The sequence below is a fragment of the Fusarium vanettenii genome (assembly GCF_000151355.1).
Source record: "Fusarium vanettenii 77-13-4 chromosome 2 genomic scaffold NECHAsca_18_chr2_1_0, whole genome shotgun sequence".
NCBI classification, from domain to species: Eukaryota; Fungi; Ascomycota; class Sordariomycetes; order Hypocreales; family Nectriaceae; genus Fusarium; species Fusarium vanettenii.
In genome coordinates this window covers 1223310-1238299 of record NW_003315867.1, presented here as the reverse complement: position 1 = coordinate 1238299, position 14990 = coordinate 1223310, and the positions used below count along the sequence as shown (strand labels likewise).

At 51.6% G+C, this 14990-nt stretch overlaps 8 protein-coding genes across 8 annotated transcripts; 4 read left to right on the top strand and 4 right to left on the bottom strand.

Moving 5' to 3' along the window:
* Positions 1-605: 605 nt before the first annotated feature.
* Positions 606-1491, top strand: NECHADRAFT_33985 (uncharacterized protein; the record flags this gene model as incomplete). Its single annotated transcript, XM_003046436.1, has 2 exons — positions 606-1126; positions 1173-1491. 2 exons carry the CDS (start codon positions 606-608, stop codon positions 1489-1491), a joined length of 840 nt encoding a protein of 279 aa, XP_003046482.1.
* A 426-nt stretch (positions 1492-1917) lies between these two features.
* On the bottom strand, positions 1918-3519 carry NECHADRAFT_90852 (uncharacterized protein; the record flags this gene model as incomplete). The annotated part of the gene is made up of 5 exons (XM_003045867.1): positions 1918-2620; positions 2672-2858; positions 2909-3094; positions 3141-3426; positions 3475-3519. 5 exons carry the CDS (start codon positions 3517-3519, stop codon positions 1918-1920), a joined length of 1407 nt encoding a protein of 468 aa, XP_003045913.1.
* A 320-nt stretch (positions 3520-3839) lies between these two features.
* NECHADRAFT_76234 (uncharacterized protein) lies at positions 3840-5270 on the top strand (the record flags this gene model as incomplete). The annotated part of the gene is made up of 5 exons (XM_003046435.1): positions 3840-3879; positions 3933-3970; positions 4011-4611; positions 4671-4955; positions 5008-5270. The coding sequence occupies 5 exons, from the start codon at positions 3840-3842 to the stop codon at positions 5268-5270; spliced, it is 1227 nt and encodes a 408-aa protein (XP_003046481.1).
* A 394-nt stretch (positions 5271-5664) lies between these two features.
* Positions 5665-6996, bottom strand: NECHADRAFT_24767 (uncharacterized protein; the record flags this gene model as incomplete). The annotated part of the gene is made up of 1 exon (XM_003045866.1): positions 5665-6996. A coding segment is annotated over one exon (1332 nt), but the record flags the coding sequence as incomplete, so codon positions are not given.
* A 515-nt stretch (positions 6997-7511) lies between these two features.
* NECHADRAFT_76232 (uncharacterized protein) lies at positions 7512-8921 on the top strand (the record flags this gene model as incomplete). Its single annotated transcript, XM_003046434.1, has 4 exons — positions 7512-7996; positions 8046-8138; positions 8239-8270; positions 8320-8921. The coding sequence occupies 4 exons, from the start codon at positions 7512-7514 to the stop codon at positions 8919-8921; spliced, it is 1212 nt and encodes a 403-aa protein (XP_003046480.1).
* A 119-nt stretch (positions 8922-9040) lies between these two features.
* Positions 9041-11123, bottom strand: NECHADRAFT_90850 (glycosyltransferase family 22; the record flags this gene model as incomplete). Its single annotated transcript, XM_003045865.1, has 5 exons — positions 9041-9076; positions 9144-10211; positions 10262-10681; positions 10741-10999; positions 11056-11123. The coding sequence occupies 5 exons, from the start codon at positions 11121-11123 to the stop codon at positions 9041-9043; spliced, it is 1851 nt and encodes a 616-aa protein (XP_003045911.1).
* A 458-nt stretch (positions 11124-11581) lies between these two features.
* On the top strand, positions 11582-13354 carry NECHADRAFT_90849 (uncharacterized protein; the record flags this gene model as incomplete). The annotated part of the gene is made up of 2 exons (XM_003046433.1): positions 11582-13253; positions 13293-13354. The coding sequence occupies 2 exons, from the start codon at positions 11582-11584 to the stop codon at positions 13352-13354; spliced, it is 1734 nt and encodes a 577-aa protein (XP_003046479.1).
* A 236-nt stretch (positions 13355-13590) lies between these two features.
* NECHADRAFT_99154 (uncharacterized protein) lies at positions 13591-14946 on the bottom strand (the record flags this gene model as incomplete). Its single annotated transcript, XM_003045864.1, has 3 exons — positions 14706-14946; positions 13906-14643; positions 13591-13854 (listed from the first exon to the last, which is right to left on the bottom strand). Exons 1-3 carry the CDS (start codon positions 14880-14882, stop codon positions 13591-13593), a joined length of 1179 nt encoding a protein of 392 aa, XP_003045910.1. The 5' UTR covers positions 14883-14946.
* Positions 14947-14990: the final 44 nt, after the last annotated feature.

The window sequence follows — 14990 nt, the reverse complement described above, 5'->3', positions numbered from 1 at the left end:
TCTGCTGGATCAACTAGGGCCGTGTTTACGGTGGAAGACGTTGGAACATTTGCGTAGCCATAGCACAAGCCGAAACCAATGTCTTGGACGTAGAGTAACACATCAAATGCCAATTTTGCCATTCAGGTATAGATTGACACAGATTTTCACAAACAATAGTAATTGGACATGTGCTGGCTCCGCCTATGCCCAAGGAACGCTCGTTAACTCATAGACGTCACGACTTACAACCCCTGAATCGCATGTTTGCTTCCCTATGCAAAAGTACGCTGCCGAGACGGAACTCCAACTCGGCGTCCGTTGCGGAATCCTCTAACGCTCCCGACATACATGCATATCCAGATACTCCCTAGCTGCATCACCCGTACCAGACTCCCGGGTCCGAACATCTCGTATTCCGTCTCCCATAGACCATCAGATAAGACGTTCTTCGATTTCACTCGGGTTCCGCAACCCGCACCTCCTTGAGGCAACCCACTACCAGCAGACGTCATGAATCGTATAATACCTTGGTGTTGAAGCAGTACACCATCATTTGACAAAGTCCCAAGTTTCACAGGAAAATCATTCCCATTCTCGTCTTTGTTCTCCCCCAATTGCCCACCATGGTTGTTATCCTCCCCCGCTTTCACCTCATTGAGATTGAGGATTACTCGTGGTGCCCAATCTGGCTCCGCGAGTACGCCCATCGCTCGCTGGCCGCTGTTTGGAGTACTGTTGGGTTCAACAGGACAACCTCCACGGCTGCACAGGTGTGCGATGTCATCACTGAGAACCTCCCCGAGCATCCGAGCGAGTATCACTTTGTGGATGCCTGTGCCGGGGCTGGAGGTCCGACTCCCATCTTTGAGGAGATCCTCAACGAGAGAATGGTCTCGGAGGGGAAGCCTCCCATTGAGTTCCTGCTCACGGATCTGTTCCCGGATCTAGACGCTTGGAAAGCCATCACTGCTAAAAGCGATCACATATCGTATGTGGAGAAGCCAGTCGATGCCACCAAGGCGTCGAGATACGCTGCGCGTGACAAGAAGGAGCTTCGTATCTTCAACATGTGCTTCCACCACTTTGACGATGCTGGTGCTCGCAAGGTGCTTCGAAGCTGCATTGAGGAATCCGACGCGTTCATGTGAGTAGATTTCTGTTGTTGATGTTGCCAGTACTAACAAGTGCAGGATCTTTGAGCTTACTCACCGAACACCTTCATCGCTCATCACCACTACCTTTGTCATTCTATCCCCCTTTGTCACCACTCTACTCTGGTGGTGGTGGTCTCCCATGCATCTCTTCTTCACTTACATTATCCCCGTCGTCCCACTATTCTTCGTAATCAACGGTTACGTCTCCTGCTTGCGAGGTCGTACTCCTGGGGAGATGTTTAAGCTTATCCAAGCAGAAGGCATTGACACTACAGGCTGGAGGTTCACCAACGGTGAGACACGTGTTCTCCCTCCATTTGGGACCATCTACCACTTTATTGGAACCAAGGAGTGAGTGAGGACTAGATACTGCATTGTAGACTAGGTCGTGGTGGGATAAGAGAAGAGGTGGCAGTAGGGTAGAAAAGGCAACAGACGTGAGACATGCAGTGAGCTTCGATAGACCAGCAGAAACGGAAGGTTCTAGACAATAGATTGTTGTTCGAAGACAAAAGATTTCACTTGAAATGTCAGTATAAAGTCCTTAAAAGGTCCATCTACCCTGAAATCAATTATTTTCAGAATATATACAGGTTTCGTAAGTCAAGTGGGCTTTAACAAGAGGTGTGGACCTCTCCTAACAGATCATCGTTCTTGACCATCGTATCAACAGGTTAAGAATGGAAAGAAATTACAAACTATCACTCAATCTTAAAATGATGAAATATTTTGCAGCAAAAGTCAAGCACACCACCTCTTATTGATCACATGTCTCTCACACTCAATTTGCCCTAGGCGAGAGCTTGACCATCAACGGGGGTTTTATCCAGAACCCGTAAATCTTCTGCCCATCCATCCACCCTTGAGACTCTGGAAGGAGCTCCATATCAAACCTCCACAGCATCCTCGCAAGAATCAACCTCAACTCTGCCTTGGCCAAGTTCTTGCCAAGACAATTCCTTGGGCCAAACGAGAAAGGCTGAAAAACTGCTCTGCAGTCTCCTTGTTCGCTAAGCCATCGCTCTGGTAGAAACTCTGAAGCTTGGTTAAAGTTCTTTTCAGAGTGGTAGGCAGCGAGCTGGTTGACGCCGACGATGGTGCCTTCGGGTACGAAGAGGCCGTCAATGGTTTCTCCACTAGGGGGTACGACCCTCGGTAGGGTAGCCGCAACTGGTGGGAATAGTCGTATGGACTCTTGAATGACTGCACCCAGGAGTGGTACTCTTTCATTCGAAAGCGCCAAAGTGGTAATGTCTTCCTCTGCTTCAAACTCCTGTCTGATGAAACCCTGAAGCTGTTGATAGACATCTCGATGTGTCAACAGGAGGTAAGTGGTGCCTGCTAAGGCTGTGGCAGTGCCATCCGATCCAGCTATGGCGATGCTAAAAGCATCTACCACCATCTCATCAGGTGTCAAGCCTTTTCCTTGATCCTCGGCAGCCAGCACATGGTGCCAAAAGTCTTTGCGGTCGTCGGTTGGGCCTCTGGCGATTCGAGCTTCTACCATCTCCTTTGCGCGCATTGCATTGGCGAACCGTGAGTTTGCCGAGCCCCGTAAGAAAAGGAAGTATCTTAGAGAGCCGAAGCCATAGTATTGGGCCATCTGGCTCATGACCAACTCTCTAGATACGCCCTTGATGCATGCCACAAAGGGATGAGGTTCTCCAGTGTCGATGCAAGAAAAGTCTTGGCCAAAGGCAAGAGATCCGATTAGATCAAATGCTATATAAACGTCAGTATCTAACGGAACTCCAAGAGCTCATCAAGCTTACTCGTCAGGGGAAACCATTTCGCCAAGTCCAAGGGGCCATCCGAGCAACGTGCTTGTAGCTGATCAAGTAACTTGGTACAATATTGGACAAGAATGTCTTCTTGCTCACGGAGAGCTTTTTCAGAAAATGCGTGGGAAAGGAGACGTCGATGTCTAGAATGATTCACACGATCCGCCGTCACGATGTCTTCGTCGTTAGTCGCAGAACTGCCGTTGTCAAGGAACAGACTCACTGGGTACTCCAGTCGGCGTGACAAGGGAGAAGATAGGGTCTTTGGTCATTTCAACACTTCGATGGCCATATATCGTCTTCCAAGCCGTGTCAGAAGTGTACGATACCTCGTCTGGTGCCACTCGAACTGCTGGGCCATATTGATGATGAAGTTCCACCAGTCGATGGTTCAGCTTCCCTTGGTATTGGTTCCAGCACCAAGGAATTCTCGTCGATGCCCAGAGTTTTGGGCCCGGATGGTGTCTCAGGGGGTGTAGGAGAACATTGTAGATGATCTTCAGCAAGGCCTGATGGTGATTAGCAAGGGTTCAATGTCTTGATGATTCGCAACTCACAAGCAAAGGCAGCGCCGCCAACAACCACAATCCTATGGCCAGCATCTTGATGATGTTTGGTCATTCAGTGAGCTCAGTGTGATTCAAAGGGCCTTCTTTCTCAGCGAGTCCCTAGTAAAAGGGCTCTGTTCTGCTTCCCCTCGTCACATGCTGGCCATAACAGACACGACCAGCATGGAGGGCGGAACGCGAAACGGACTTGAATGGATTTCGGCTCCCGAGTTGGGTTCCTGCTTACGGCCTATGATGGTGAAACCGGTGCCGAAATAGAGTCAGTTGTAGTCAAAAGCGCCCTCGCTGCAGCCTCAGACTTGACCTACCAATCTCTACTGCACAGCTTCCAGTCTTTCTCACAAGTTATCAACATGCCTGACAAAGACCTCCACGTCATTATCATCGGCGCTGGTGAGTAACCCCAGAATCCGTTTCATGGTGACACAGTACTTAGCTGCATCTAGGAATCACTGGCCTCATTGTGGCACAGGGACTCAAGAGGGTATGTCTCTACTTTCCAATACTTGCATACAGACTGATAGAGGCAGCTGGGAATCCGCTACTCAATCTTTGAAAAAGAGGTGTGCCTCAACTATCGCAGCAATGAGTGGACAATGGCAATACACTGGGCTTTGGACCGTCTGGAGAACATTGTGCCTCCTGAAGTCTTCTCCCAGATTCCACTCATCTCGTGTAACCCAGCCGTGCCCGTTGAGGCTGGTGGGCTTTATCCCATCATCCAGGCCGAGACGGGAAATCTCCTCACTGGGGTCCCTTACGAAAAGGGGCTTCGCGTCTCACGGAGCAGAATGAGAGCTCTCTGTGCAGAAGGGATTGAGGTTCAATATGGCAAGAATCTCATCGACGTCGCCTTCAACGAGTCTGGCCAGGGAGTCGTTGCATCCTTTTCTGATGGGACCGTTGTCTCTGGTTCCATCATTGTTGGAGCAGATGGCCCTCGTTCCAAAGTTCGAGAGTTTGCTATGGGAAGTGCTGAGGAGGCAGCTGTCAGCAAATTTCCCATCTTCCACACAAACATGACCGTCTGCTACAACGATGCAGAGAAGGCCAAGTATGTGCGGCGAGATTACCCTACGAGTTTCCTAGCTCTGAGCAACCAATCGTTTCACGCCTTCCAGTCCAGTAGGTCACAGCCTGTGATCCTTTTTACATGCCATCACTAACTGTCCCACTTTCTAAAGTCTCCAATATGCCAGATGGCCAAGATCACCCTGAGTCGTGGATCTTTCACATGGCCATGGCTTGGATGGGAGATTCTAACCACAAGCTCAGTTATCCCGAAAGACTTGCCCTGCTGAAAGAGAGAGCTGCAGGGATGGGTGAACCTGCCCGATCTGCCTTTCTCTGGTTGCCCGAGGACACCGAAGTCCACAAAGCTGACATTAGCTACTGGATCACAAAGCCGTGGAACAACCACGGTGGAAGAATGACACTGATTGGCGATGCTGCTCACCCAATGCCACCATGTAAGTCAACATATGTAACATACCACAGAGGCGCAGCACTAACAGGTTCTAGATCGTGGTCAGGGACTTAATCACTGCATCTGCGATACTTCCTATCTCATAACTGGGCTAGAGGGCGTCTTCCGCGGGGAGACGGAGCTCGAGGATGCCATCAAGATCTATGAAGCAGACGTGATCCCCCGAGGCCAAGAAGAGGTCAAGTGTTCAGTCGAGAATGGCTACATGCTTCACGACTGGAAGAAGGTCGAGGCCAGCCCAGTTTTCACTCGAGGGTTCAAGCCGATGGAAGGACATGATTCAAAACCTAAGGAATAAGAGGATCTTGGTGCGAAACTGAAGGAAGCGGAAGAGACGAAGTTCGTGATTTCTACCGAGGGTTAGTTGGGTATGGCTGTGCTAGATGCACATATCTCTCAATACTGAGGATCTGGCTGGGCAATGAAAGAGAGAGGGTAGAGACACAGAGTTTTAGACTGCAAGATATTCAAGTTTCCAGTATTAGAGACAAATAAAGTTCAGTAAACCCATCAAATAATTATGCCAAGAAGTGAATTGTACCATGGTTCCCATATCGAAGAGATAGGCCAAGAATGTTAGACCAAAGAAATCAACAGAAGAATCGAAATAAAGCCCACTCAATAGAGACTAATTAAGGGCAGTTACCAACGTTCAAAGCAACGATTTAAACGCCTCACTCATACATCTTTTCTACAAGATGATCTGTAAAGTTCCACAAAGCACCAGTCGAGTGGGAGACAAAGGTGGCTCCAGAGTACCAGGTACTCTTGTATCCTTGGAGATCGTCGAGTTTGTTATAAAAGCCGTTTGCAATCTCATCGACCGGGACATGCAAATCAAAGGGAGCGTGACTCGAGTACGCCAGTAGTTCAGCAGGCTGAAGCTTCTCCGTCTTGTTTCCAATAACGGAGAACCTGACTCTGTCAAAGGTGCGTAGCATATCCTCTTTGACGGCCGAGTCTGGCGTTTCTTCGTTGGAACTGTAGCGAACTGTATAGAGGTCTGTGGCTTGAGTGGGTGACATCTCAAACAGCGCCGGTAGTTGTGGAAGATTCCAAGGCGCATCTGGATCTGCGTTCTGGTACGAAAAGCCCTCAGGAAGGCCTTCAGCTCGAATTATGGCGACATACCATCCCGTCGCAGTGAACTTGCAGAAGAGCTCCTCCTCCCTATCGCTCAAGCCGAATGGTTCCATGTTTCGCTTCATTGGCGGGATTGTGATGAGAAGTTTCTTTGCTCTGATGTTCACGAACCCGTCAGGAGTCTTGACCTTAAGTCGAACTCCTTTGGAGTCACGGCGAGCTTCAGAGACGGTAGAGCTCACAAACACACTAGATCCAAGGTACTTGTGCGACTTCTCGTAGAGCTCATAATTGTTCCCGCGCACAGGAACCAGAGCCCCCTTGGATTCAGGGCTCATGACCTCCAGGTACCCGCTGTTGAGATACTTGAGAACGTACAGCGTCGCCAGATTTGGCAGGTCTCCCAGGCCCTGAAGGTGAGAGAACACGTTGTAGGTGGTCTCTTCCAACTTGTACTTCTTGGCCCAGTCTCGAAAAGGGAGGAGAAGGTCCTTTGGGGCCGGATCAGGGAGGCGAGTCGAGTAGTATAGGTATGGGTACTTGTCTGTCTGCTCTCGAATTCCTGACAGATCCATCGAGACGCGGAGGTTCTTGAGAGTGCGGCCATTGTTGAAGTCGACGTAGCTTGTAGGCCCAAAGCCACCCTCGGGTACTGGGAAGTTGATGATGGGTATATCGAAGCTGGCAAACTGGTCTCTAGTGACCTGCTCGTCGCCGTAGCCACTAACACCATAGTTGATGGTGATGTTGGAGTCGGGCACCTGATAGGTCACAGTATGGCCTCCAAGAAGGTCGCCCTTTTCGATGAGGGCAACCTTTTTACCCATCCTCCGCAGCTTGACAGCTGCAAACGTTCCAGAAGATCCTCCCCCGATGACGACGACATCCTTGTGAACAGTTCGACCAGGACCTTTGGTCGAGGCAACGTCAGCAGTAGCAAGGCCGAGGCCGGCAAAGAGTGACAATGTAACGAGCGGTCTCATGCTGAATGGATGATGATGCAGGGAACTGTAAAGGAATGATGACAGGCGGATGACCAGAGTGAGAAACCTGGCCGGTGACGAGGCCTGTTTTTGATGCTTTTCTATGCAGTGACACCCCTATTCCCAGTCACTCTCAGGATGTCATTCTCGCGGCTCTGCATAAGCCCAGCTGCAACATTGTCGTGAAGCATTACGCCTCTGCAGTGATACGACCCGTCAACCTTTATCTCTGACCGCAACTTGATGAGCCTTGAAACATGGCCAGTTGAGAGCTCGGAGCTCGGAAGCCGGTTCAGTATCTGGCTGAATAAAGAAGACAGACATTCCCGCTCCGACGCGCAGGGCGAGAATTGAATTATTGGTTTCCCGGTTATACAAGATGCAAACCAGCCTGCAATGCTTCAGCAGTGAATTCTTAACCCTGACCGAGACCAGGTTCACAACTTGAACACGAGCTGCCGGCGTATGCCACCATGGATCCGAAAGACATTGCCCCCCTCTCCCGGGAGATTGTCAAAGAGGCCGACCAGCTAGAGAAGCTACTATTCGAGGACGGCAAAGACGAGAGTCCTGAGATGCTGCTATGGAATCATCCACCTCGTGGCTCCGATATTGAAAGGAGCCAGTCCAAGCTGCTCGGTCTCATCCAGAAGCTGAGTAGAACACTTCGAGGCCCGCAAGATTTCTTGCATGAGTTTGTTGCATCCAACTGGGACAAGGGTGCATTGTACTGCCTTCTCGAGTGTCGTGTCTTGGACGAGATTCCCCTAGATGGGCAAGCGACTCTTACTGAGCTCTCTGAAAAGACTGGGATACCAAGGGACAAGCTGCTCCCCATGCTACGACTTGCGGCATGTGACCAGATACTCGTCGAGTCCTCAGAACAGGTCTTTCGTCATGGCATGATCTCGCGTGAGCTGGTTCAAGATCCTGGTCTGAAGGCCTTTATCGGATTCCAGTGAGCATTCTGAAAAGTTTTAAGTAGCCACTGTACTGATGACAAGCAGACTCTTTGAGACGAGGGTTGCAAGTACTCATCTTGCAAACTCACTCAAGAAGCCCAACCCTACCTGGACAGGCCACTCTGCCTTTAAGCATGCGTGAGTGCCACAAGTCAACTCAAGAAAAAGGCATTAACATGTTCAGATTCGGACAATCAATGTATGACTGGCACAGTAGTCATCCTGAAAATGGTGCCAGGTTTGCCGCTGCGATGCAAAGCGTCGCAGACTGTGAGTTTCCCAACCCCAAGGATCCCCATATTTCCATTAACACTGATAGTTCTGGATCCTGGAAACCAACTCCTCGAGGCGTGGTTTAGCGAAAACCTCGAAAAGGCAACTTGCCCGAGAACTATCGTGGACCTCGTCCGCACGCCAGAAGCAGCATCACGATTCCTCACAGAAAAGTTTCCTTCGCTAGAGCTCGAGATTCAACAGCTTCCAAAAGACATCAGCCAATTCACGCTCGAGGATGAGCCAGAGACTCCTCACGTCTATCTCTTCAAATCAATACTCTGGAACCTGCCAGATAGGGAGGTAATCTGCATCCTCAGCAACCTACTCGTCGCTACGAGAAGGTCAAAGAATTCTATCATCCTGGTGAATGACCTCTTATCTCCTCCGCCAGGCACCTTTGAGCCTCATATAGACAAGGCGTACCGGAGACGAGATGTCACCGTCATGGCCATGCACAACGCCAAGCTCCGCACAAAGGATGAGTGGGATGCTATCTTTCGGAAATGTCATCCAGGCATCACGGACCCTAGGCAATCCAAGTATGATACACTCCGTATTGGCATGACGAAGGGATACACATCCCACAGTTGCCGTGCGCAGTGGGAGTTGAAATTGACAGGGCGCTTGGTACCTGATGGAAGGTAATCCACTAAGATACTCTCACGGTGCAAAGATGGTGGACTCGAGATCGTCTTTGACCGGGTGGTGCAGATCCAACTCACCCGTAAACTTGACAAGATATACATACATTCGTCTAATTCTATTCAATGACACCTTTGGCCTCTATGATGAATACATTCCTTGTTACATAGCATTTTCAGCGCTGAGATGCGGAAACGCTTAGTTGTCCGCGGGTTGCTCAGGTACTTCTTTTGTAGAAGGCTTCTTCCGTTGCAACAAGCAGTGTCGACCCCATTTTCTCTTCAAGTGATCTGGAATGACCTCGAGATCAGGGATCCATAGAGTCCTCGCCAGCAAATGTGTATTCGCGGCATCGAGGAATGGCTCGCACTTGACGATCTCCCAGTTCTCCCGGTCTGCAATGTAGTCGGGCTCATTTGGCGGCAGAGGGTCCCTCCGCTCCGGATACTGCGTGTCGACGAGGAACGAGCACGCACGAAGCTCCGTGTACTTGCCCACATCTTCCTCATTGTGGTCGTTCATGCCAGTTGTGGGCAGCCAGGTGCCGCTCCAGAAGCCAAAGCCGGTCTCAGCCTCGGAAAACTCGCCGGGGAGGAGACCCCGGAACTCGGAGCGAACAAACTTGGCATGAATATCCCTAGGGAGGAAATAGGACGAGGGGAAGCGATACCACTCCTTGCCAAGGCAAACAGTGTCCTCTTCGCGGCCCAACGGCGCTGCTCCCTCGGCACCCTCCCAAAGAGGAGAGTAGATGCTCATGGGTGCAGAGTACGCCGACCAAATACCGTACACTCGGAAGAGAGCGACATCAACTGACAGGATCATGGCAATTGTGACGAAGAAGAGCTTCAGACGCGCTGGGATCTTTCCAATCAGTGTCTTGGGGTCAGAGTTACCCAGAGCGGTGAGGATCATGTGCAGAGAGATGGCAGAGTTAAGCGCGAGGAAAGGATACGCCGGATACATGAATCTCTCTTCCTTGTGCGGCTGCGAGGTGAAGATACCGAGCCACATGTAGAAGGGGGCGAGGAACACGATAGTTCGCAGACCAGACTGAAATCCCTGAGTGGAAGGGGAAATAATCTTCTGGAGGATAAATAGAGGCAAGGCCGCAAGAGCGAGTATGAACCAGATGTTGAAGTTCAAGGCCAGGTTCTTGAAGTAGAAGGTCCAGGGCTCGGTTCCATACAGCTCAGGGCCGCTACTGGATGAGAAGATGTTGTAACTGACAATATTCCAAGTCACGACAACTTTTTGCTTGTAGAAGAAGAGGTTCACGATGAAATCGCTCGCCTAAACAGATTGTAAGTCATATTTTCGGTGAAAGATTGAGGTCATCTTACCAGGAGAAGAATCGCAGAAACAACACCACGACCAACCCGGACAAAGGCTTCCCACCAGGCAGTCTTGGTACCGAAAAGAACCAAGACAAACTCCTCAAGCATAAAAGGCGCGCAGAGAGCCGAGGCAAATGGCCATCCCAGGATTCCAGCCGCGGCAAACCAGAACATGCCCTGGGAGGTCTTGAGCCCGCCCCGCCAGTTCATGAAAGCTGCAGCTCCCAAAGTCACCAGGTACATGGCGAAGCTGGATGGGAGGAAAGCGGTGCTCGCGTGGAAGTTTCCAGGGCTCATGACAGTGGCAATGAGGTAGAAGAGGCCAATTCGGCTGTTGAGCGTTGTGCTAGTGACCAGGAAGAGAACGGTCTGGCAGAGGGCGCACACAAAGGCCAATCCAAAGCGAATAAAGAAGAATTCGCCAACCTAATCGATTTATCGTCAATTGGCTTCCAATATTAACTTTTTTAAAGAAAGGCCCGTACCTTTGTCGAATGTGGGAGCAGTCGTCGCACATTACCCACAATGGCATGTAGGGCGATATACAACCAACTCCGGATCGCATAGTCAGGAGAGTACTCCCACGTCTGAAGACCATACCCATGGGAAAGATAATGAGTCGGCTCCCAGTAGTTGAACGTCTCATCGCAGTCTTGAATCGGGGCAAACCAGGCGGAAACGAGTGCGGCGGCGAGGAACCAGTAAAAGGCAGAGATGGGCTGCATCGAGTAGGCGCTGGGAGCCCTATGAAGAAGCCAGTTAGCAACTTGAGACTCAAGCAAAAGCACTATATATCTTACTTCTTCTTTGCGTGGCTCGCCGACGGGTGCACAAACTGCCGCCTCTGCGGCGCCGTGTTTGGAGCCATTGTTGTCGAGTGATGACGGTTTACAGAGTGAGGAATGCTGTCGTCATGGTGGATTGGAGCTTCAACTGTTGGGGAGAATTGATGGAGACCCTTGCAATCATGCTAACGAGTTTACCGAGGCCCTCACCGAGGTGAAGTGTGGTGGGGTGATGAGCTAGCGCCATCGCGGGACCCACTCCTTATCGCTCACCTTGATTTTTTTCTTTCCTGCCGCTAAAGGGTCCTTGAAGTCGGCGCTCCTGGGCAACCCAGTTTCTTCCTCGACAAGTTTTGCGCTCGGCTTGCGCTCAATTGAAACAAGCTTTTTCTTACTCAAAACACTTATTATAACCCTTTAGAAAGAATCACTTCTATCATTTCTTTCTCTATCATCTCATCAACATCTACTCATCTTGTCGCAACCCTCTACACTGCGAGGCCAACAACATACAGTCTGAACACCGCTCTGCCTCGAGAACATGTCAGGCTTCCAAATTCCAGGCCTGGGCCAGGCCAAGCCAAATGAGACACTACCCCCTCTTCCCGCCGATGTCCTTGTTGCTGCCGCAAGTGTACAAGGCACCGAGACCACGAACCCAGAGGCGAACAACCAAGCACCAGCACCCGCCGCCGAGCAACCAAAACCCTCCGAGGCCCAATCCACACCCGCAGCTGCAGAGCCAGACGCCATGGTAGTCGATCAGCCCGAAAGCCCTCCTTCCCTCACTGGTGCCCTCGAAGCTGCCCTTGGTGGCCTCGACAACACACCCGCGCAACCAGCTCCTGCGGCAGCTACCGAGACCGTCCCGCTCCAGAACGACCAAGGCGAGAACCCCGAGTGGGAGGTCGATTCTTCTCCCTACGACTCATCTTCAGAGTCGAGCAGCTCTGATTCCTCCGAGGACGACTCCGATAATGAAGGTTATGAACTTTTGGGTGTGGAGGAAACGGCCCGCTTGCTGATGCAAGCCGAGGGAGGTTCTGACGATGAGGGCGAAAGAGGAGGAAAGGGTTCCAGCTCTGCGCAGGTCCGTACGAAGAACGAGGTAGCGGAGGAGGTCATCCCCAAGCCTGAGGTCACCATCACCCCGGAGATGAAGATCGAGGAGCTGGGAGCGATCGAGCATATCGTGGAGAACATCATGCTCGTCAAGGCCATAACACCTGGAGAATACCAGGTGCTAGATTCAGGCTCAGTTCTTTGCACTGCTGAGCGAGTCGTCATTGGCGTTGTATCGGAGACGATAGGAAAGGTTCTCCAGCCCATGTACACCGTTCGCTTCACCTCAGAAGACGAGATCAAGGAACTGGGTCTCGAAGTCGGCACCAAGCTCTTTTACCCCGTCGACCACGCCTCATACGTCTTCACCGAGCCCCTCAAGAACATGAAGGGTTCCGACGCCAGTAACCTCCACGACGAGGAGGTCGGCGACGACGAGATGGAGTTTTCGGATGACGAGAAGGAGGCCGAGTACAAGCGAGCACTCAAGCAGAAGAAGAAGGACAAGTGGAAGAAGAACGACACAAAGGCCGGCAGGGAGCCTCACCCGCTACGACAGGAGACGCGACCGGATGGCGGTCTCAACTACGACGACGATGACGATGGTCCCTATAAACCCCTCGCTCGACCGCCAGGTTACGGCAGCGGGCCTTCAACCACCGAGACATACGAGCCACCACCTGGCCGAAACTTCCAACGGGGCCGACGAGGCGAATTCAGGGGTGGTAGGGGAGGACGAGGCCGCGGTTCCGGCCGTGGCGGACGAGGAGGTTTCAACCAGCCCCGAGATGGCTACTCAATGCCCCCTCAAGGGCATCAGCAGCAACAACAGCAACCTGCTCCCCCAGCTCAATGGGGTAACAACCAGCCTCCCTCTCAAAGCGCTGCCGCACCAGCCGTGCCCAACTTTGGCTTCCAGTTCCCCGGCTGGCCTCAACCTCCTGCCCCAGCAAACACCGGCGCCGCTGGCGCTTCAGCTGTTCCTCCTCCGCCTCCTGGATGGCCAAATGCTCAGGGCCAGCAGGGAGCCAACGGCGGAGCTTTTGTCAACCCTGCTTTCTTTGCTGCCTTGATGTCTACTATGCAGGCTCAGCAAAATGGTCAATCGCCATGGGGACAGCAGCAGCACCCCCCGAACAACGGGAATGGAGGTCAGGGTCAGTAATTACAAGGGCCTACCAAAAATTAAGCCAAAGAAGCATTCAAGGCGCTGGAGTTCTCGTTACGAGGTGTTGGTTTTAGGGATAGATAAAAGCAACCACAATTTCAAATCAAATGTCAAAGATATAATACCCAACCCATCGCTGCATGCCCACACTTGTTTATAGAAATGGTTTCAAATTGATAATAATGCTCATCTAAAACTGAATCTACGTAGTCTCGTATGCAAATCCGTCGCTCATAACCAATAATCTAGACACATGATCCGTAGGATGCATTCGTCCTCTAGCAAACCCAAAAAACACGCCAAAGAAGCTATCAACTCCTCTAGAGATCACCCCGATCCTCGGAGCTGTCAGAGAAATCGTAGAAGCCAAGCTCATAGACCAGACCAAGAGTCATGCGAGCATGCTCAAGCATATGGTCGAAAGAAAGGTACTTGATGTTGTCGTCGGTGGTGTGGATATGAGGGTCGGAGTACTCAAAGGCGGACTCGATGACGAAAGCGGAGGGATAACCGGCCTTGGAGGCAGAAGCATGGTCAGAGCAAGCATAGCCACACTTGGTCTCAACCCAGGGAATGTTGCAGTACTAGATAGAAGTTAGTGAGAGGTCGTGGTAATACTTCAAGGGTATACGAACCTCCTCAACGACGGTCTTGATAAAGGTAGTCAGGCCAGGGTCGACAAAGTCGGTGATAACACCAACGCTCTCGGGCTGACCAGCGTCAAGGGTCTTCTGGACATAACCAGTCATGTCCTGCTGCAGCATAGCCTTGATATCGCGGCCGCTCTGCTCGTATGACTGGAAGATGGCCTGGCTACCGAGCAATCCACCCTCCTCGGCAGAGTACCAGTGGAACTCGATGGTGTTGGGGGCCTTGCCGTCAACAACATCCTTGGAGTTGAGGAGAGCACGGAACACCTCCATGATGGTGACAGTACCGCTACCATCGTCATCGGCGCCAGGAGCGGCTAGGATGGATGGCAGGAACAGGTTGATGGAATCCTGGTGGGCACCGATAACAACGGTGCTGTTAGACTGGCCGGGGATGGTGGCGATAACCGAGTGCTGCTGCCAGGTGTGGGGGAAGCTTTCGGCATAGACGGTATCCTGAGCGCCAGCGTCCTTGATGATCTGGTTCACCTTCTCAAGAACCCAATCAGAGGACTCGAGACCGTAATTGGACTTGTAGTATCGGGTGTGGAAGCTGGTCAACTTTTCGAGATTGGCCTTCATGTTCTTCTTCTCGAGGTTCTTGGAAAGGTCGGCAACCTCATCCTGCTTGACACACTTCTTGGGGAAGGAGACGGTCTGGGCGTTGAGGCGCGTGGAACCGAGCGATGGGGTATCGGTGATGTCCATGAAGCGCTGGCCATTCTATCGAGGTATTAGCGGACTTGTCGGCGTGCAACTATCATGACCTAGGACGGTATACGTACGCGACGCAGCTCCCACTTCTGATCCTCAGTAACCCATTGGGTCTTGCCGGGCGCGGTCTCGATGAGGTAGAGCTCGTCAGGCTTGAGAATGACGTTATCGGCCTCGGCGGTTTCGATGAACCGAGCGGAGATGGCGGGCAGACAAGCTGCCAGGAGAGAGGCTTGAGAGAACTTCATATTGATTAGGATGATAGGTTGTAGGGAAGATGATGCTAGGGAAGAGAAATGGAGGAGGAAAGATGGTTGAGAGAGGTTGATGGAGGAGCTGTCGGAGATGCCTGGGAT